The sequence below is a fragment of the Sparus aurata genome, chromosome 21, assembly GCF_900880675.1.
Source record: "Sparus aurata chromosome 21, fSpaAur1.1, whole genome shotgun sequence".
NCBI classification, from domain to species: Eukaryota; Metazoa; Chordata; class Actinopteri; order Spariformes; family Sparidae; genus Sparus; species Sparus aurata.
The window spans coordinates 28,280,442-28,303,439 of NC_044207.1; the positions used below are offsets into that span (position 1 = coordinate 28,280,442).

Consider the following 22,998-nt stretch of genomic DNA (forward strand, 5'->3'; position numbering starts at 1 on the left):
ACTCACCGGCTTCTAGCCGTCAGAGCGGCTGTAAAATTTGGAGAAAAGACGATGTGATTTGGTTCGGCGAGACGACTTAATTCAATCTGCTGAGTTTGGCTGGAGGTCTGTAGGCAAAGTGTGTGTGTGTGTGTGTGTGTGTTATTTAAGCTAATATAATTAGAGCTTTGTTTAACTGCAGCCATCCAGATTTATCTCTCACACACATTACAGTCCAGACATTCGAAGCCTACATGTAGACTGCATCCATATATTATCAGCTTGTCATGAACGCTCAACATCAACATCAGACATAAACACACACACACACACACACTCACACACACACATATACACACACATGTTCTGCCGGCGGCAAAGACAAACAAGAAAAGGGAAAAAAAAAAAGGGAAAAATAATTACTTTGACCCCTCTGGTGAAACGTCTCGTCGACATGTGCGATTCATAATCATTTTCTGGCACGGTGCATTGTGTGTGGTGATAACATGATGTAATGTTGAATATAAACACAGAAATACCTCCAACATTTACAGGATTTGAAGGTAAAATAGCTTTAAAATACGCTAAATCTGACTCGGAAAAATATGCAGAAGGATTTAAACAACAACGCCTTTGTTTGGAAATTTAAATACAGATCAAAATGTGCATCTTAACTGAATAAGGTGGTCAGAAAATGAAAATTATAATATAAAATGTACTTAATCCACTCACGTAGATCATTTGATGGTACTGAAAAGCACCTTAACATCAACTGTCAGTAACTAGATTTGATAACTGGACGTATTTATGCATCTTTTGTCCTAAAGTTGATCCAAACTAAAGATCTGTGCACAGTCAGCTGATTCTAAAGTCTTTAAATATCACTTCTGACCGGTCGAACTCCTCCCATGTCGGCCACCGAGGGACCTTTACACAAAATCACCTCCGCACACTCCCTCACATTCCTGAACCGGGGTGACCGGGGTCGAGGTTACAAGAGTGCAAGGACCATACGGGCCGAAAATACCTTAAATCTCTACAGACATTCCAACACTGACCAAACTCTGATGCAGACGAGCTGAAGACGTGAACACGAAACACAACAAATTTTAAAAAACGATCTATATCCTGACGTGTGAAATCGTTCAGCTGGAGGAGATAAGAGTTAAAAGTAGGTCAAATGAAAGATGAAAATATAAGCGTGTGTGTTTATCAGAACTGGATTCTACAAAGTTCCACAGCTGTGAGATAAGATTGAATTTACAGTCGTGAGTCGAATTCAGATTCTGGTTCTGATATTTGAAGTTTAAAGAAGAATCAAAGAATCGCGGCTGATTTTATCCGGCAGATTCACATCAATTACTGAAATACATCTGATATAAGATCGACAGGATGGATTAATCGGCCGTGAAGCAAAACATCAAAGTCACCGAGCAGAACAAGAGCGGTTCAGAGCGGCGGTCCACAGCTGAAGGATCGGGACCCCCCAGGAGGAGCTTCCGGAGAGTGGAAGACTGTTTTTTCGCTACACGACGTAATCTCTCAAATCTTTTGCTTTTTTGTGGAGTTTCATTTCTTTAGATCCACATAAACTGACGACTCTCTGTGGCAACGATTAGTTTCTAACCCGAAAAGCAACATTTTTGGAATCGATTACATGTTTCTGTCATTCATGAAGCGTCTGTTAACTCTGGACGAGATTTGCAGACGTCAACCTCGGCAAGAACTGTTCACAGTTTGCAGATGAGGATACTCTGTAGAGCGCATACCTCCGTCAATTCCCCTTTAGTTCAATCAATCCTGATCCAGTATCAAATAAAACACATTCAGATCCACTAGATCCAGATGATCCACATTCCTAGATGCTTCAGTTTATCTGGAAGGTTAACGTGGTTTTATTCTGGACAAAGACACATCCTTCATCCAAGTTTTGGGGGAAATGTGTTCAGTAGTTTTTGTGTAATCAAAAAACATGATCTTTTCCTTTGTGCCTAAACTCAACCAGACCGTTAGCGCGTCGTTACACAACATAAAACATCAAATCAAACCTAAACAAATGTAAAGTTTCAACACATCTCGGCTGCTTTTTCTCTGACCTGAATCAGAAACTCCCACATTTATTTTCCTCACAGCTTTTTATCCATGAAGGAGAACTTCACTTCTGCTCTTCTTTCCTCCAAGATGGAGGTCAGAGGTCAGAGGTCACACTCCTACAGCTGAAACACACGCAGCGTTTTGCTAAGGGACACTTATTCACACGTCTTCCACTCTCCGTGTCGACTCTGAGGCGTTATTAACCGCAGTTTTTAAATCTGGACTTGTTCTTTTTCATACTGAGACACAAAAACATCCAGAAAATGAACTCTGCTTCCTGCTAACACCAGATGACACGTCCACCCTCCTCCTCCTCCTCCTCCCTCCTCCATCTCTACATCACTCCTCCAGCTGCTCACCCTCATCCTCGTGGCCCGGGGGGAGGCTCCTCTCGCGGATGGTGTAGTTGGCGGAGAAGCCCTCTCTGGCGATGGCGCTGTCGGTGGTGATGGTCATGGACAGGATGCCGGTGTAGGAGATCACACGGCCCGGGGACGTCTGGCCACAGTAGCGGCCAATGTGGGGTCCCACTGCAGGGAGGAGGGAGGAGGAGGGAGAAGGAGGGAGGAAATGAGGGAGGGTAAAAGGAAGCATAGAGGAAAAGCGAAGAGACAAAAGGGAGTGAAGGATGGGGAAGAAAAAAGAAGGGAGAACGTCAGATTCATCACTCGTCAACTGCGGAGCGCTTTTATAATTCACTCTGTCCTTTTCTGCCCTCGCCGTCCCGGGAAATGTGGCGAGAAGCACACAAGCTCGAGGCTTTCTGAGATATTCTGTCTGAACTCTGAGGTCTGCAAAATGTCTGATTTTGATTTAAAACGAAATTCACTTCAGCTCCGGCTCCGATCTCTCACCTCTGAGCGACGTGGCACCTCTGAGACAGGAATAAAGGCGAGAAGGCAGAAACACTCGTTACGCTGACAACTTATCATCAGGTACATCCAAGAACCGCAGTGCATTGTGGGAGGCAGGTGCGTTTTTGTCATCTTGCGACCTCGCGTTCACAACTCCGAGCCCCGGTTGTTAAGAACACGGCAGGGAATCACTGACATCATCATCACATCAACGTTACATTATCAGATTTTTGAAAAAATGGGAGGATTGTTTCTGGGATGATCGCAGCGGAGGAGCGCGGCCGAGGCGTGAAGAAACATATTTTCACGCCTCACAAAGGAGCTTTTATTGGCAGGAAATACGGTTATTCAGGCGTATTTGATTGAATAAGGAAGAGTGGCTTTTTCTTCTGTTGTCCGTGAGGCTCTAAAGTGTGCTCTTGGGAGCCAAAACGTACGCTAAAGTGCCCTCTTGGGAGCCCAAAACGTGCACTAAAGTGCCCTCTTGGGAGCCCAAAACGTACGCTAAAGTGCCCTCTTGGGAGCCCAAAACGTACGCTAAAGTGCCCTCTTGGGAGCCCAAAACGCGTGCTAAAGTGCCCTCTTGGGAGCCCAAAACGTACGCTAAAGTGCCCTCTTGGGAGCCAAAACGTACGCCAAAGTGCCCTCTTGGGAGCCAAAACGTACGCCAAAGTGCCCTCTTGGGAGCCAAAACGCGCGCTAAAGTGCCCTCCTGCGAGCCAAAATGTGTGCTAAAGTGCCCTCTTCAGTGGCGAGAACGCACTGTATTTTCGCCCCTGCCCTTCAAAAAGTCTGTGCACGCCACTGCCCAGGATGCTTCTGTTTTTCATTCCCCTCTCCGGTCACACTCTCTCTTTTTACACCTTTTTCCCTTTTGAGTTATCGCAACCTGTTTTCTGGCATCCGAGCGAGAAGAGGGTACTAACGAGGGTGACTGTGCTAAAGTCGTAAGTCAGCGCTGATATCACCTGAAACACCGTCAGGGGACGATAACACAGGTCGTCTTCACAACGAAAAGAATCACAACGATTGTATTTTGTGTTATCGTTCATTTTATCTTTCTGCTTCATCGCGCGGCATTTTTCAACACAAACTCAGAGACAGGCACAGGGAATCCTCGGTGATGTATCACAAACTCTCTCTACGGAGAATACGAGTTGTTGCCATCAGGATGGAGGAACAGTGACACCCTGAGATCATGTTTACCTCCCTGTGTCGCTCCGTCAATCAGATTCTTGTGATATGAAGTGTGATTTGACCCCAAGATCCTCGCTTTGGTTACGTAAACCTCCCTATTTTTGAGGTTTTAAGGTCTGCAAACGTCCCTTCATGACCGTGTCAACAAACACTGAACATTAAAGACATAACAAAGTAGATTTACTGTGTTAGATTGTCACGTGGACTTTTGAAAGAAGCCGCTGAGCGTATAGATCTTAAAGAAAATCTCAATTTAAAGCGAATTTAATATAAAGTTATTATCAACGTCCGATCTGTGAAGCTGCACGCTCGCCTCTGGGCACATTTCCCAGTTCTGACTGCACAATGGACCCGCTTGTATAAGGAAGTGATTAAACTGATAAAAGTGTATCAATCGAATTAGATGTTCTGAATCTTCTCTGAAAGTTCCTGGAAAATTATTTGGAAATTTAGGAATCAATGAGCCAAAAATAATCAATCAGCCGCACCGTAACACAACACTGTACGTCACGTCCTGTCGCTCTGCCCCAGAAAAGTCAAATCTGCGTGTCGAATAATGAAGCTGATAATAATTAATGGTTTGAAATCTGGAGCTTTGTTGCTTTAACATCCTGTAAACTGAGCAGCGGGAAGACAAGACGGACAGAAAACTCTTGACATCGAAGGCTCACAATCTCCCTGAAACGACACGCACATCGACAGCCCGTCTCACGTCTCCACACCTCGAGCGCTGACGTCGCCGCCTGCCCACAGTGTGCTCCGGCCATTTCATCCCGTCCTTATCTGTGAGAAACAATGGCAGGCTCGTGGCGCCTCCTGTTTGGCGCAGATACAGCAGCCCAGCAGCCTCTCGGGAGGAGACTCGAGGAGCGAAACCTTCAGCGGAGAGCGAAGTCGTAAATGTTCTTTTTACGAAGATGAGACTCTTTCCCTTTCAGCCCTGAGGCGGGATAACACCAGGCTGTCGTGTTGGAATGCCGATCTTTGGTAATCTGCTGGATTATGTTTATCAGTTACAGTTTAAAGCGCAGTCGATAATCTGTGACGGATTACAATCCGAGGTTATTTCAGCCTTATCGGGCGGCGGTGTGAAATGGTTCCGCTGTCGATGCAGTCGGCTATGAAACGGAAGAAAAAAAACACCCTTCAGGCGACGTGGCTGCATTTACATTTATTTAGGAAATGGTCCTATTTATATAAAGAACAAGCAGAAGGAGGTTCAACATTATAAAGAATCAGAATGTGTACAGAAGGAAGATAAAGATAAAGCTTTCTTGTTTCTGGAGCTTTAAACCTCGTCTCACAACTAAACACAACTCTGATCTTTGAGGAACGAAATGTGGCTGAAAGCTTCGGAAATTTTCAATGAAATTAAAATTTCAGTCATTATCTCCTCCACCCTCCGTGCTGATGGAAAGTCAGATGGAGTTTCTTAGCCTACGAAACATTTCTGTTTTGACCGCTCATGCTTGAAGCTCAGCGGCTGCAGCGAAGGTTTCGGCTAAAACAGGAATAAAAATAACATCTTTTCAAACCACTTTGGGGTCTTGGAGACTTCCATTAGCTCATAAAAGATGTTTTATGTTTTAGTACAGTTGTTTTTTTTACATTTTAAAACAAGTCCGAGTCTACTTTTGCCGTTTAGGAGAATTTTGTAACTCTACGTTTTACTACTGGGGAATTAAAGCGAGAGAATAATTCATGTACAACAACTTCTTTACTTATTATCGATTGTTAATTAGGAGAGAAAGCTTAGAGTTAATTCCCTCTGAGTTGTAGAATTTGGTCATACAGAATAAGACATTAATGAGTCCTTCAGCATAAAGTGTTCAAAAAGAAAGAAAGACGACGTTCTAACTAACTAACTAAACATCTTTTTTTCCATTTTCAGACACGTTCTCTAAAGAAAATAAACGGCAGATTTGATTTGATTCCTTTCTGAAGAGCGGCTCCAAACATAACGAGCTCGACATGTTTGTTCGTCTGATTTATTCCCACCAGGGGGAAAGAAAAGGAAAAAAATAAAACCCTCCCCCCTTTGATGAACAGATTTACAGCTCTCACAGAGAGAGAGAGACAACGGTGCATGATGGGAATGTTTGGTTGTTCACGCTGCGAGTGTGCGTTTGATGGGATGAAACGCTACATCCCGGTCCCTCGACCTGCTGCAGACGCGCTTTGTTATCTGCACCGACACACGTGTTCGCTCGGCAAACACGGGGAATACAGTGTGGTGCAGCATCACACACACACACACACACACACACACACACACACACACACACACACAGATCATTTGACAGGAACAGCCCTGGCATGTTGTGTATGCTGGCACGGCTTTAAAGTGTGTGTCACTGTCTGTATACCTGTGCCAGTCTTTGTGTCCCTCGTGTTTTCCCATGCCAGTCTCCCTCCCTGGCAGTAACCAGGCGAGGCTTTTTGGGCATCGGCGGCGAGTATTGTGGGCGTCCTGGCAGCCTCGCTCAGGCCCGTCCAAGGTATGTCGCTCTCGCCATTATCTAGCGCTGCTGTACGGCTAATTAGACGACAATGGGAGCCGAGGAGCGCCGTTCCAAAGCGAGAAGGAGGGGGGGGACGGAGTGCGAACAGAGGGAGGAGGAGAGCGGGATGCTGAGGGAACAATGAGCAAGCTGTGACGGAGGCTCCGGCGGTACATCCGGCCTCCTCCATGTGCGCGCCGGAGGATGAGTTTCAAGTAACAAGCCTGACGTTAACAGAGCAACAGCTTAATGATCGTTACCTCCTGGAAGCTGAAGGAATATTTGACATTTAAGGAAGTGTGTTTACTCTCCTTCTTCGAAAGGTGCCTGCTGGATTTTCTTGTTTCTCGGTCTTTCCGTTGGGTTAAGCTCAGTGCTGCTAGTACAAGTATTGATCTTTTCATCTTCCTCTAAGCAACAAAGCTAACAAGCATAATTCCCCAAAAATATGTAGTCACCTTGCACCTAGCAGTTGGAAGCTGTTGGAAGCTGTTTTAGCAACTTTAAAGGTTTTTTTTTTGGCAGAGTTTTGAGAAAATCTGCGTGTTTTTTACGTGGCGTGGCGCAGGTTTCATTTTCCTGTCAGGTCAAAGTTTGATTTACTCTGAAAATCAGTCATTCTTGTGTTTTCAGAAGCCTTCAAAGCATCACATATTTGCTTCTTTTTTAAAAATCGATTCATAAGGTCCAGGTCGGCACAAATCAAAACGCGCAACACGGGATGGTGGTTTGCAGATTGGCAGCCAAGCAAGAAACCACCTCAACTGGTTAACGGCTGTCACGACAAGAAAACTAGATATTTTAAAGGAGACATCAGGACTTCTTGCTGCTGTGTTTGGGGCAACAAAGCCGAATATCTTTAATCAGACGTCAAGACGACAAAACCAAGTGTTTGAAGCCAAAATGTGAGCGTTGCCAGATGCTGACCAAGTGTTTTTAGTGCCTAAACCTAACGTGATATGAGATGTATTCCTTCTTTGACTCTCCTCTGCAAAACTAGTTGAAGCTTTATGTTTTTTTCCATTCATATTTTACATTTTATGCTGTGACAACACTTTGCTTATGATCCGGTCCCGTTTAGGCATACCAATCACCTGGTTAGGATCAGGAAAAGATCGTGTTTTGGCTTAAAATAACCGGTTTAGTTACCAGAAAGAAGACGGCTGCAACACGTCCTGACGTCTTGCTAAACTCTTAACTTGCAGCCGCTCAAAGCTTTTTATTCTGGCGAGTGAGTTGCAAATTCTTGCGACAGAGAAAGCACATGCACCCGTTTGTAAAGACGAAATTATGACTATAAAAACTAAAATCTGTAAACGCCAGACTCTTAATTGATAAGATCAAACCCTGTTTTCAGATTGATCCTGTTGTTGCTGATACGTGCACAGAAACTTGCCTGACACACGAGTGGAAACACGCCTCCCTTCCTGCTCCCACATCTCCCTCTCGCCTTTATCAATCTATTTTTCGCCTCGGCTTTCTCCTTCGCCTCCATCGCTCAATCCGAGCCGGTCCCACCTGCGGGGAAGCCATCCATCCTTTGTTCTCCTGCCTCCTCCTCCTCCTCCGTCACCTCCGCCTGTCTCCGTCTGCATCTCTGTCTGTTTTCTGTCAACATCTGCAGGGGAGAAGTCGTCCCCGGCGCGTCTCATCCTTCTCGTCTTCTCTGTCGCTTTGTGGTTTCGGCATTTTTATCCGCGTCCCGTTTTTTTTTGTTCCCCCCCCCCCCCCCCAACGCTCTCACCTCTCCACCTGCGGAGACGCGGCCCTTTTGTTTCTCCTTCAGTTCTTTCACCTTCAGTCTTTTTTCTGTCTGACATTCCTCGCTCTATATCGGTATAGTGCATCTATCTTCATCTGTCATTCCCCCCACTTTCCTTTTTGGAGAAGGAAGCTCAAGCCGGAAAAAAAAGGACTTGGGAGATCAAAAGGTGCATCAGAAATGTAAAATTTTGCCGGCAAATATCCCTCTTTGCACTTTTCACAGTGTGTTTTGACCTGGTTTTGTATTGTTTCACTTCAGCCATTCTAATTTAATCCTTAGCCAGAGTCTCAAACTTTGAGAAGGCCTCGAAAGTTCACAAAAATAAAGCAATTTAATGTAAATTTCTGCATTTTTCCATCATATAATCCATCTTTTTTTTCCTTTCAGACCCCTGTTTTAGCCAAACCCCCTCTCCTCACCTGCGGGGAAGCCGTCCCAGATCTCCAGCCAGTCGTATCGGCAGAGGGCGCCCGGCGGCGGCGTGGTGTCGGGCTCCATGTCGAAGCTGTCGAACTCCACCACGATCTCGGACATCTTGGGGGCGAAGATCATGAAGGTGCAGTCCAGGTTGTTGGGGTACTTGTCGGGGAAGCCCGGCGTCTTGATGACGCCTCTGGGAGCCGTAAAGTTCCTGGAACATTCTGGACCTGCAAGGAGAGAGACAGCGAGAGATGCTGATGAGTTTTTAAAGTGTCGCGACGTGTTTGGACAGAGTGACGGATTCTCGCTCAGACCGAGGTGTGAACTCTCCGGGGTCACGGATCGGACATCAGGTTCACTAACGAGCTGTTTGTGGGAGTTTAAAACGGAAACAAAAGGTTTTTTTCGATCAAACATTTCAAAGATAGAAAACAGAAGCTGATAGAAAATTATTCTCAGATCGGTTTGAATATATCAAAGGGGCAATATGTAGTTTTGGAGACGAAATTCAAACTCAGAATCGTAAGATTTACACTAGAAATGAGGTAATAATACAAAATCCGACACATTTATCTTTTCCATAACTGAATAAACAAGCTGTACTCAGAGGAAAGTAAGGTTCCGGCAGGGTCCGCCACATATAAACAACGTAAAAAACAGAGTTTTCCTTTAAGGTCGGTTTATTGATTTAGTGTATTTAATCATGAAAGCAAAGAGAGTTTGTTTATTTAGCTTGTTTAGGCAGAAAAATGATGTAAAAATGAAGATCTTTCTCTGCTGATTCAAATTTCTCCCACAATGCACCTTTAAAGAAACACATGTGCCTCTTCGGGTCGACACCGCCTTACGTTTTTACACTTCTCTCACAGTTTCCTGCTGCAAAAACAACAACAAAGACATTTTTAGAAATCCACACATAAACTGAACTGCCTCCAGTTTCCTGACCTTTCAGTCTGGCACAGTGTTTTTTATAACTGTGCCTTCACTGGAATGAAGATTAACTTAAACCGAGTCTTTGTGATTGTTAAAACTCAATTTTCCTCCCAAACAATGGGAGGATTCAGGGGAACAAGACATTCCCGGAGAGAGAGAGAGAGAGAGAGAGGGGACATTTTCGCTTTCCAGAATCATGTGAAACCTTGTCGCTGCATCCAGACAGAGGCTTTGAAACTAATAAAATTACCCTGATGATGGATTCTTTTTCTAAACATAACCTTTGTTTTTAATCGACGAAACTCGTGTCATCTCCATCCAATCAGACGAGCCGGGTCGAGCTGTTTGCAGACCGACCGTCGTCGACAAACAGCAACAACAAACGGCGCACACAAACGGACAAACGTAGACAAACACGACCCTGTTAGCTCATTAGAACGTCCAAAAGCGCGCACACGCTACGCCACACAACCGCCGGACCTTGACCTCCTCGTTTGTATTCTGATATCCGAGCTTTGTGGATTCACTGCGTGTTCCTCAGGACTGACTCGTCCTCTGAGGTCTCTTAAAGATGCTCTCTGACATCATCTTTCATCCGTCGCCACAAACCCTCATAAAAAAGGTTCCGCTCTCCTCGTCTGCCGCTCTCCGACGAATGATGTTTCATCTCTCGCGCTCTCATTCATGCTTTTTCAGCACGTAACGCCTCGGAAGTGATAAAACCGTCAGCCGCGTTGTGTGTTTACATCTCTCCTCTCTTTTATATTCACCGCAACGCTTTTGTCGTGCGGGAGTGTGAAGCCGTGGTGGCGGATTATGACAAAAAAAAGGGGGGAGCATTGTGAAATTTCCCCTGGAAAATCTCATTGTTTCGTAAAAACTTTTTCTCTCGGCTCTCTTTTAAAGTCACACGGTTTCTTTGTTCTTGAATCTGCTCCGACGCTCCAGTAAAGACGGTTGTTCCGTCCTCGCGTCTGAGAGATATTTCTAAAATAAGACCCTTTCTATCAAATCAGAATCTCATTAAAGTCATTAACGTCCTCGTCTGTTCCCGGTTAGACTCCTGCAACGCCCTCTGCTATAATGTAAGTCAAAGTTCATTACATCGCCCGCAGCTGGTACGAAATGCAGCAGCCAGATTTTTATGGCTGGTACGAGGAAATTTGATCACATCGCTCTGGTTTTTTAAGCCTCGCTTCACTTAACTTCCACTCTTCATCTTCTTGTGCACTGATTCACTTCGCCGAACAACCAGGAGTGATTTGTTTTACCGACAGGCTCGTTGCAGATTCAACAATAAAGGCCAACTAGTGCCAAAGATGCAGGACACGCCGAAAGAAACTACGCCTCCGACAAGACTTTGGCCGGCCCTCGTCGACGCTTCATGTCACCAGAGATGCAGCTGCAGACGACGCTGCCAGTTGGAGGAAAGTCAAAAGGATGTGCGATCCTTTTGTTCTATACCACACGAAGCAGAGCCGCACAGCATCTACAGTAGCACAGCAACCTCATAATTCCTCATAAGCGCCACATGTCCCCTCCGGAGAGAATCCACTAAGCAGTAACAACAGGTGACACCAACGTCTCTCCTGATAAAAGTACAAACAGAACGGCGGCGAACGCGGCAGCTGTTGCACGACTGTCGTTTCTTTTTTTCTTTTTTTTTCTGAACACAAGCTGTTTTCTCCACACTCTCGATGCCGCTCAGGAAAAAAAAAACCTCGGCGTCGGCTCGCATCAGTCAACCGGTAGTTCACACCTCTCCTGTCATAATGTGACGCGAGGTTACGAGGCGGTGACGGATGCTCCGCGGGAGGACGGCGACGCGAGGCGGGGACGAGGGTCAGGAGTCCCTCGGAGGCACGAGCTGTGTGTTTGTGCGTGTTGGGTCCAGATGTGACCTGCGTGTTATCTGAGCATGCCTGTAAACACGAGTCCACACACACACACACACACACACACACACACACACTCTGGCAGACCCCTCGCTGTTGACACAGGTGGTGTCATTAAAAGGGCGACATGATAAATGATGGCGAAGTGTTGAGGCAGACTTCGATCCTCCTCAGCTGGCACACTCTCTCGTGTGTGTGTGTGTGTGTGTGTGTGTGTGTGTGTGTGTGTGTGTCAGATGTACAGCCGGGTTGAGTACATTCATGCTTAATGCGAGATCTGTGCTGCTGGAGGTCTATCAAGGTCAAAAATTATGAAATGATGTGATTTTAGGTCAAAAATGTACCTAAAGGCTCTTATATAGTCTGCCAGTTGGACCTCGCGGGCCACCGTAGCTTTTGAACCCACCTCCAGCTGATTATTTTCAGAGCGACGGAGCGCCGTTTGATCCGAAAGACCGGCAAGTAAACATCGAAGTAGTGGAATAAATGTCAGATTTCCCGCAAACCGCTGCGTCAACAAAACAGATAAAACAAACGTCGTCGTGAAACCAGAAAAGCGTTTAGAAGCCACAAAACTTCAACCAGACTTCGCCTCACACACACAAAGTGTGTAAATTAGCAGAATGGAAACAAAACCAGTCCACACACACACACACACACACACACACACACACACAATGAGACGTTTGTTCCCCGGCCTGTGGCTGAACCGGCCACCAAATCTGATTTTGTCTCCAAAAAGGTTGCAGACCCCGAAAAAAAAACCGTCTCTCCGTTGGTGGAGAAGAAACATTCTCTCGGTTTAAACTTCTCAATACAACACGAAACCTCAGATAACCTTTCTGTGGCAGCGCGTTTAAAAAGGTTGTGTTCAACAGAGGTGGGAAGTAACAAAGTACAAATGCATCATGACTGCACTGAAGTAGATTTGTTAGGTATCTGTACTTCTTTTGTCTTTCCCTCTCCACATCTGAACACAAATATCTGAACTTTCTCTTCCTCACATTCACAACTCAGGCTCGTAACTTTAGTTTGATGCACATGAGGGGAATTATCAGAGCACATCACGCACGGCAGACGCAACGAGACGAAAAACAAACACGTAAGAAGATGAAGAGGCGGAGAATGTGGAGAAAAGGTGTGTTAGCGTCTCGTATCTGCAGAGAGTTTCTGATTTTCTCTCTTTGTTGCTGCTCGGGACGCTTTAACAACCCAACGTGTGTCTGTCTGACGTCCCGGGAATGAGACTCAACAATCAACTGTATTTGTGGTGCGTTCAGGGACAGCTGGGAATGAATCCTACCGTTTCTTCCTTTACATTAGGTAGAATAATCCTTCAGAGGGACGTTTGCTTTTGTACTTTGAGTACATTTCACAGCCTGTACTTTAACTTTTACTTGAGTACAGAAGTTGAATCAGTGCTTCTACTTTTCTTTAAATTTTACACTTTCTACAAGTATCTGTACACCTACAGGACTGCAGAATGTGCGTACATTTGCCACCTCTGCTGCTCAAGCACATCTTTTGCTGTGTTACGTCACGGAGACCGACGTGTGCTTTTCTCAAACATCACGGCACGTTGCTCTCGTCTCTCACGAGCTCGTTCTCCGTCCGTCCATCTGTCTTTCTTTTCATATTTTTAATCAACTTCTAAAAGTCTCAAAAAGACTAAAAACTCCCTTCAAAAGGAGCTAAAAGCAAAAACCGGTGGTGCAGCATGAGGCGGCTTGTTTGCATATCATATTCAAAGAGGTTGCGTTAACTGTGCTGCTGTGTGTGTTGGAGCAGATCTGTTATTGTGTCATGTCACCAGCACCAGCCTGCAGTCTGCTCCAACAACAACACGGTACGCTGGGTTCATCTCGCGTTGGCTCGCTCTCGGCTCATCCATCTTTTCCCTCCTCCTCCTCCTCTTTTCATCTTTGTTATCAACGACCCTTCAATCAACCCGCCGTCCACTAAACCGCTGAGACATGTGTTTCTGGTTTAAAAAACCTGCAATGGAAAAAGGAAGAGAATCGGGGCAAATATAGTCCCGGGACGCTGACGGCGGCTCGCTCGTCTATCATTTATGAATGATACGTACTCTGCGGTCGGCGGAGGGTGGAGTTACGGTCGTGGTTATGAGAGGGAGGACGTGCCGGAGCTTTACAGGCCCGACGCTCATTAGACTGAGATTTACCCACTTCTTCCGCAGAGCTCTGTGTTTAAGGCCTAACGGGGCTTGTCATCTGAGCGACGGTTACGGCTTTTTGTGGTGTTTTTTCTTCGGGAGCTTTCTCATCGTAATGACAGAGAGAGGGGGAGGCAACAGGCGGACAAGAGGGAAGAGAGGTAAAGAAGGAGGGATGGAGCTACAGGGAGGTGCGTCGAGACACGTCAGATCAAGCAGATACAGATTCTGTAAGCTTCATCTCACTGCTCAGTCGTCTGAATGCTCCTTCAAAGAGCTCCGAACACAAACGATTGGCTTTTTCCACGTGTTGAAATGTTGTTGATGATATTGGCTCTGAAATCAGAATAAGTCTTTAAAAAATGTGTCGCTTCTGGGCATTTTTATAAATAAAGAGGACATGGTATCATCAGGCCGATCAGCAGTTGCCATGACTCTGCTGATCGCACAAACAACGGGTCGTTTTTAGCGTTTCAACAAACAACCGAAGCCGTTGTGCTCCCGTTGGAAAAGCTGTAGCGCTGTTCACTTTTTGTCTACGACACTCGTAGCCCGGGGCAAAGAGATGAACATTTCTACGTTTCTACATTTTCAACTGTTTACATTCTAGGCGGACACGTAACGTCGATGGCACCTTTCAGCCTCGCGTTAAAGTCCATTTTCAGGGGAAAACCCTCGAGAAGCTCAGAGCTTAAAATCGCTGTTAACCCACTTCGGTATGAGCAAAGATCGTGCCAGCGTGAACTCAACGCTTTCCCCTGCAGCGAAAGAGGTTCTAATAATGCTTTCAGCCCCGAGGCTAAGTGCACAGAGAGAGAAACACTTGTAGCTGTGTGAACTTGGTGAACTTGGGGTGAAGTCTCCTGATGGGTGACAGCAGCAGACACAAACATCTTGATTAGTGCTGCGAGATATGATGAAGGAAAACATATTGCAATTAATTTGGAACATGTTGTGGTTGCGATGATTCACGATTGGTGGGAACGATCAACTTCTGCATCAGAATTTATATTTTTATTGAAAGATATAATAAAATCACGCAGATGTAACAAAAGTGTTACATGTTGCGACAATATCTGAAATAATTGCGCAGCCTTAATCAAGATTGAATGTTTTTATATCATATATAGTTTGTCTTGAAAGCGTGACCCTATAACTTTTTCATGATTAGCTTTCTGTTTCTTTGGTGACTCTAATTTAATGGCATTTTTTACTTTTAATTATTTTGTTGACCAGTTTGTTTGGAGTCCGGAATAGCTGATTATCATCCTGTACCAGAAATAATATAAATAAACGTCAATAATCATAACTTCTATTTCCATTTATATAATGTAAGTTAATAAAATAATATATATGAGTGTTTTGCTGTAGAAATGACACATCTGATATCTCAAACGGAGTCGTTTTCCGTTGCTCTCTGTCTTTAAGAGTCATTATTTGATCCACTGTTAGATGCATATAAATGTTCTGAGATCAAAGAACCACAACAGAGAGGTTCTGGTACCGCGGGGGGACAGAGAGGTTCTGGTTCCGCGGGGGGACGGAGAGGGCGGTCTCGCCAGAGTGTGGAGTCTGTTTGTAAGCAGAGCAGCAGCTCCGTTTAGCAGCCGGCTTCAATATGCTGCTCCGACTGTAATGGGTTTTAAATGCGGCGAGGAGGAAGGCGGCAACATGGCAGGGGGATTACCTGAGTGAGTACAAGGGCTGTTTTTAACTTGTTAGAGGGTGGAGGGCCCATATTGAGGCCAACACACACACACACACACACACACACACACACACACACACATGCTCCCCCACACACATACTGTCCTAGTTTCCGAGCCCCCCTTCTATGCCAGAGCATCCATCTCATCTGCAGGTCACCCCTGTTGCCTCCAAGGACAAACAGCCCATTAGCTAAATGAGCCTGGGGTCCCGTGCACCTGTCTGCTGCACACACACACACACACACACACACACACACACACACACACACACAGAAAATAAGATACACACACTGAACTGCAGAGATGGACAGATACAGGCACGTAGCAACAGAAGACAAACAGAAAACATGAGAATGACACGTACACAGATGATAAGAAACGGTCGATATTAAACACACACACACACACACGTACACACACATGTACACACACACACACACACACACACGTACACAGCAACTGTCCTGCAGCTCAACAGAAGCCGGTGGTGAGGAGACGGCAGCCAGTCGCGCTCAGCAACAACAACAGGGATACTGTTGCTCTGACAAACACAAGCAGCAGCAGCAGCAGCGCAGAGATGCACAGACGTGACTTGAACGCCTCGTTCACACTCTGCAGGTTCACACCAGCAGACCTGACAACATCAATGAATCAAACCGCCTCCTTTCATTCATCCACATCATCAGCTTCAAGACAAGAGAGTCACAGCTGTGATCGACTTAGAGCACGTTTGGATTATCACGAGAGGAAGTGGAACTGAAAGACCTGATCCTTTAAATCCCACATTCTTTAAGGTGCAGGAGTCTGCCATGTTAGACTTTCATGTACCTACAGAAGCCCAGAGTGGACAAATGGACTCGGGCTTTGCTTTTCTACAAAGCGCTCTGCAACACATGTCACATTCATCCAGGCTGCCGAGCTCATCAGGGGCAGTTTGGGGTTCAGTATCTCGCTCAAGGACACTTCAACGGGCAGCTGGGGTAGCGCCAGAATCAAACCAGCGACCTTCCGATTACTGGACGACCTCCTGAGCTACACAGGCTCCGGAGCAGCCATCATGGAGGAAGGTGAGACGATAGACGCCGCTAAATCCGACACCCTGGACTTTTAAACTGAAGATTGATGGATTATCCTTCTTCTATTAAACCCCCCCAAAACTTTCCATCATAGGTGTCGACATCAAAAACAAAACGATACAAAGTTTTGTCGCGGCGACCCGAGACTGTGCTATAAAGTCCCAGCGTGATCAGTACATTAGCGATCAAAGCTCAAAATATGAATCCTCACACATCTTATGTGGGAAATTATTTCTTTTTTTTTTTTTTTTACGAGATCCCACCAGGAAAAGAGAAATATTCTTCCGCGCTGATAGTCTGCTGACCCACTTTTGAAGATTTATTACACCGACTTTCTAATAACATCCTGTCATTCATCAGTCACGGCTCCATTTGCACCCTGAAATTAAAGTCGATACCAGCAGATTTGAAGTATCAGAAGCGAGCCGCACTTTGTAGTTTTGGCGAGAACAGACGGCAGCGCTGAGCTCCGGTGTGAATTGGAGGCCTCCTAACCCCTTCCCTCTCTTCTATTACTGCCTTGCTCCTCATTTAAGTGCCAAAAGAAGCACTTGCCGATCCATTTTTCATAATGTAATACTCCGCTTTTCAACGCTAAGTCCACCTGGGGATAGTTATTTCTGGATTCCTGTGATTCTGTGAATGGTTATTGCTCTCGAGGGTGCAAACAAAACAAGAAAAAAACAAAAAAAAAGAAAGAAGAGGAATCTCACGCACGTCCCCCTTTTAAAAAAAAAAAAATCTGATTTATCTCTGGTCCCCATCGGTGGAAACTGAAGTGGCCACAGGAGACTTTAACGTTTGGCAGCCACTCAAGCGGACCCAAGAGGGAAGAGCAAATACAAATGTAGGACACGGGAGCAAGGTTCCTTCCTCTACGAGCTGTGTTTATGTAGGTCTGCCCTGCTAGCATCCTGCCCCAGCTGGGGACTCGCTGTCCTCTCCCATGGAATTCTGGGTCTTTGAGTTTATGTAACTCGCAGCTTTAGAGGTCAGTGTACCAGAGGTTCAGCGCGGGCTGTTTGGACAACCTTGGACAAAGAGTGTGGAAACAATTTCAGTTCTATTCCCCGAGAGGTTATTTTAGGACGCAGGTCAGCGAGCTTCAACGAGCATCTGACAGAACAGATGGTGTTCATGTCTGCAGTATGTACGCTGGTCTCATCGGCTGAGATTTGGTTTTCGTTTCTACGCTTAGATCTAGAAACATGACACAAAATGACTTCAACGATGTCCAGCAGTGCAAGAAACAAGCAGCCGGACGATCAAAAAGGTTGTAAATCAGCCAAAGATTCAGTCTGATCACCTGAAACACTTTCTTTGCATCAATTTTAGGGGTGCTGAGCAGCGGCGTGCACAGATTTTTCTGAAGGGCAGGGGTGAAAAGAAGGGCACTTTAGCACGCGTTTTGGCTCCTAAGAGGGCACTTTAGCATGCGTTTTGGCTCCCAAAAGGGCACTTTAGCATGCGTTTTGGCTCCTAAGAGGGCACTTTAGCACAAGTTTTGGCTCCTAAGAGGTCACTTTAGCACAAGTTTTGGCTCCTAAGAGGGCACATCAGCGCGCGTTTTGGCTCCCAAGAGGGCAGTTTATCATGTTTTAACCAGCCAAGTTGCAGTTTAGTGTGTTTTGCCAACCAAGGGGGCACTTTGGCACGCTTTTTTTGCTCCCAGGAGGGCACTTTAGCGTGCGTTTTTCAACAATTGGGCAACGAGGGGGGGCAACTGCTCCCTCTGATCCCCCCCTTGTGCACATCACTGGTGCTGATGGTGAACCCAGGTGCCGGAACCTTTATCAGATTCTGATACAGTTGATGACCTGCTCCACCTTCCGAGCCACAGCTGCCCAAACGTTAAGCTCTGGAAACATGTCTGCCTTTACAAAGTTTACAACCTGTACGATCGCCTGACCGCTCGTGCTTCTTTCCTCGCTAAGACATCTTTAAAGTTCTACAACACCAGATTCCCCTCGAACAAAACTTCTGAGTGTTTGATTTGTTACTGTCGCTCCCTCCCTACACTGACCCAGTGCTTCCAGCCTCCTGCGACATGTGAAATATCATAAAAGTATTTATCACAGATTATTTTTCATCGCGTGCAGGCAGGTGATTCATGACGGAACAGACCTGTAGAAAACCTGGCTGAGCTTCAATTGAATTTAAATTGGCTGTTTTCCACGAGGCGATTCATCACATTCAGCCGAGCGTGTAGAAAACAGCAGCGGCTCGGCTTCTGTTCTACTTCAGGCTGTTTTTTTTTTTTTATCTGATGCTGCTGTTTGATACAAGCAGCCACGTCACGTGAAGCACAGTCAGGGACACACACCTGTCTTGAAGACCTCGTAGCGGACGGAGAATCCGGCCCCGTGCGTCTCGTAGTCGGAGACGAACTTGATGAGGAGCTGGCTGCCGCTGGAGATGATCGGAGACGGTGCGATCTTCCCGCAGAACTTCCCCAGCATGGGCGAGTCCTCGTCGCCGCCGTTGTAAACCTCCACGTAGTCGTACCTGTAAGGTGGAGAGAAGAGGTACAGATTTAGGTTCACGCCACCGACAGATGGGCCGATCTTTGAAGGAGCTCACAATTGATTTTACATTAACTCGTCCCGCTGGTTTATCGGGTTCTGTGGGTTGTTTGTTCCCTTCTGCAGTGTTTTACATGAACACACACAGCTGCTGAACACACTCATCCACCCAAAAAACTCTTTGAGGCCATCGAAAAGTTAATTATTCTGTGATTAGTGGGAATGCCTTTTTAAAGAGGCAGCTCGCTGATTTTTACACGAGACAGTCGTTTTACTGCAGACGTTTAACAAAAACCTGGTGTTCCAAACCGATGACACAATCAAGTTGCATTATGGGAAGTGTCAGATCAAACACACACACACCAGAGAATAGAAATGAGTGCATTTTAGCAGCTGTTGTTTTCGCTTAAATCCGTCTCTTGCAAATTCCCTTAACTTTAAAGAAATACAGCCTCAATCATTCTTAATTTAAAGCTTCAATTATAAAGTCTGGTGCAAGTTCAACCATAATTTGATGTGATTAAAAGAATGAATCTTTGTGGGTGCAACACAGTCTTTTGCTAGTGAGGCCAAAAAAGCCTGTGAAACCACAAAAAAAGGAAGTCATATGTGTTTCATTTCCTGATTTTGAGCGAATTGAGGCGTTTTCCTCAAATGCCGATCTGGTCAGCTGATCTGCTTTGTTTGCAGTGTTTTGTCTCCAGAGTTGACGCTGGCTGCCGGACACTAAATCACAGCAGCTGTCTCCGTTGAACGACGGGAGATTTCCACGTTGCAGCAGCAGCAGCAGCAAATTTCAGCGCTTCATTCACGGACGCAGCAGCTGCATAATGGATTATTTAGAGTACGCTGGGGAGTGACGATCCCTTCCTTTTCATCGGAAAAAACGTTCGATATCTGTGTTTGTATCATCTCAACAGGCTACGAGGGCTGCGACCAACCAACTAGTATCACTGTAGCTCCATCAGTATTAAACATGTGGTCTATAAAATTCGGGAAAATGGTGAAAAACGTGCATCAGTGTTTCCCACAGCCCTGAGATAACATCTTCAAATTAAAATATTTACATTTAAGAAGCTGGAGTCAGAGAATTGTGACTGTTTTTGTTAAGAAGTTACTCAAACTGATGAATAGATTGTCAGAATAGTTGGAAATAGTTTGATATTTGACGACTAATCGATCACTAATCGATGCAGTATAATCTAAGTCACTGGTAATCTGTGATACATGGAATATCTGCACATTCATCGAACAAAGACACCTGACCACATGTTCAGCTCTGTATATCCTCCGCTCTACATCTGAAGTGAATCATTAGCTCGAGTGCACGGTTTTTTTTTTTTAAGCTTTCACGCGGATGAGAAAACATCAGCTGGGTCTCAAACATGCGCAGGTAAAAGGACCAATCACAACAGAGTTGGTACGAAGCACTAAGACGGAAGCTGCTGTCTCTCGGCGTGATGAAAAGGGGGGGGACAGGCAGCGACACAAAATATGAACGCCGGGCAGCGCGAAGCACCGGGAGGCCCCGAGGATCCCGCTGAGCGCACTGAGAGACTCCATCAGTCTCCGCTGTCTCTGCTGGACCTCCCACCGCCGCCGCACCACCTCATTCTTTACCAGCCCACACCCCGCTGTCCACCCACTGTCCGCTTCACAACAACTCAAGTGTGTGTGTGTGTGTGTGTGTGTGTGTGTGTGTGTGTGTGTAGTCTGGAGGTGCAGGCTGTGTGTATGTGCTGCAAAGTATTCCCATTAATCGAAGTGCATTTTTTAAGTGCAGTAGCATGGTATGTACGTGTGTGTGTGTGTGTGTGTGTGTGTGTGTCCTCCTCCTCTCCCTGCGCTGCACTGTAGCTGATTGAATCACAGAGTCTGTGGAGGATTCACATCATATATGCGTGAGAAAGAGCGCCGAGATTCAAGGTGAGTTCACGTTTAAAAACATGGCTGATTGAAAACGGGGTCCAGGCTGCAGCTGAAAACATGACCGGGCCTCAGCAGACACGGGAGAATAAAGCCTGATGGACTGTCATGTCGCGGCTGTCATAAAAGACGCCCGACCTGTTCGGCTCGTGACCCTTTTTACAGCGCAGGAGTGCTGACTCGTGCACAGGTTGCAGATGTCTTCGAGCGGAGCGGGTCAACAAAACCAGTCGCCTGGATATAATGTTTGCAGCGGACGTTTCTGCAAACCACAGTCGCGTCCGAGGTCGACGCTGGTGCCACACGTGGCATATCACGTTCACATGACATGCTTGTTAGCCGCCTTCCACATCAGGAGGTGGAGGGGTCGCTGGCGATGGTGTAAATAAAAGCAAACAAGGCCGCAAAAAGGGAGCTCGAGTCACTCCAGTGGATGTTTTCAAAGACAGCTTGGAGACACTTTAAGGAGACCTGCAGACATTTTTCCTGGGCAGCTGAACCCGGGAAGTCGGACCATCTCCATCCATGAACAGGTGTTCTGAGCCAAACCATGATGTCATCCTAACCATAACCAAGTGGTTTTTGTGCCTAAACCTAAGCAGAGAATAAGCACAGTATTGTCACAAGATAGAAATCAAAAATTAAACCCAAACAAACGTAAAGTCAAAACATAAAGAAACGTTCAGTTTTAATGTATATGTGGGCTAAAAGTTATTCTTCATCCAGTTGGTCGAAAAGTTTTCATCCCGTTATTTCAAGCGGCTTCATCAGAATTTGACAAAAACCAAATTTGTGTTAATTAAAGGAAAAGCTAATCGTCAGTCTCCCAACAGTCATTTAAAGTTAAGGTCACTGTCGAAGAAGAAACACAGAGAACAAATTTTTTCGCTGTGACAGCGGCCTCGCGAACCAAAATGCACTGCAGCCCCCCCGAAAGTGATTCTGGGAGATTACACTCAAACTGCAGCTGACATGGCAGCCTGCAGGGATATCTCCTATTTATACACTTTAATAATGTTTTATCCACTGAAAAAAAACACAAAATATTTCCACCGGGTGAACATCACAGACTCTTGATAAGTAAACACGTCCCAGTCAACCCTTACAGACTCTTTTCCTGTAATAATAATAATAATAATTGCAGTAGCCGTGCTGTCTGGACCTCTCTGATAGAAAACGAATCAAAAAATCAGACCCACTTTTCTGTAAGCTCTACTTATCGGTCGACCGTTTTTCCCCACAGGCTGCGAAACTTGTTCAGGACTTTTTGCGAAAAACCAGGTCGCGCATGTCAGAAATGTTTGACACGGTTTAAAATTAGACCGCGGAGATTCTCGACGGATCATCTGCGCTGACCATCGGACCTGACCCGGCCTCGGATTTCTCCTTAACGACTGTCAGGATGAGGAAAAGCCCCAGTGGAAATCAATTCGATGCAGTCTGCGATACCTCAGACGTTAAGACCGTGGAGCAGCTTACACGGAACATCGGCGTGTACTACGGCATATGGTGTCGAGAGCTCCACGCCGTCTTTTATTATCCCCGCGCTGTCTGAAAGCACCGTGTGACTGTTTTGAGAAGAGCTATGCAAATAAAAAGCACATGATGCGGAACTTCTTATATGCTATAACGACCCTCTTCCTCTTGCAGCCAGCTGTGGAAACAGCTCGGAGGGAGCTGAAGCAGATCAGGGTAAGAAAAAGTAGCACAGCAGAGTAGCACGACCCGAGTGCCCACGTCAGCTGCGGTGTCCTTGAGCGAGACAGATAATCCATACCAGCTTTTTGGGGTCTCGGTGTTGGAGTCGAGCCCGACCTCTGCCCTCTCTGACAAGAGAACAGAGGGTTCTTCTGAGGAAGCTGGCTAGAATATCAAAATATTCCTTCAGCGCGGCGGCTTGCTGATCCGCACTGAAGGCTCTCAGGTAAGAATGTGTGTCTGATGAGAGCTCCTC

At 45.9% G+C, this 22,998-nt stretch overlaps 1 protein-coding gene across 3 annotated transcripts in view; it reads right to left on the bottom strand.

Moving 5' to 3' along the window:
• The window catches only part of LOC115572562 (neuropilin-1a-like), a 111,486-nt gene that overhangs the window by 39,209 nt on the left and 49,279 nt on the right, over positions 1 to 22,998 (bottom strand). For all 3 annotated transcript variants that reach the window (XM_030402758.1, XM_030402757.1, XM_030402755.1), the window contains exons 3-5: positions 18,920 to 19,101; positions 8,810 to 9,037; positions 2,433 to 2,603 (exon numbers count right to left, since the gene is read on the bottom strand). In XM_030402758.1, the coding sequence (XP_030258618.1) occupies positions 2,433 to 2,603; positions 8,810 to 9,037; positions 18,920 to 19,101 (581 nt within the window). The remainder of the gene's footprint in view (positions 1 to 2,432; positions 2,604 to 8,809; positions 9,038 to 18,919; positions 19,102 to 22,998) is intronic.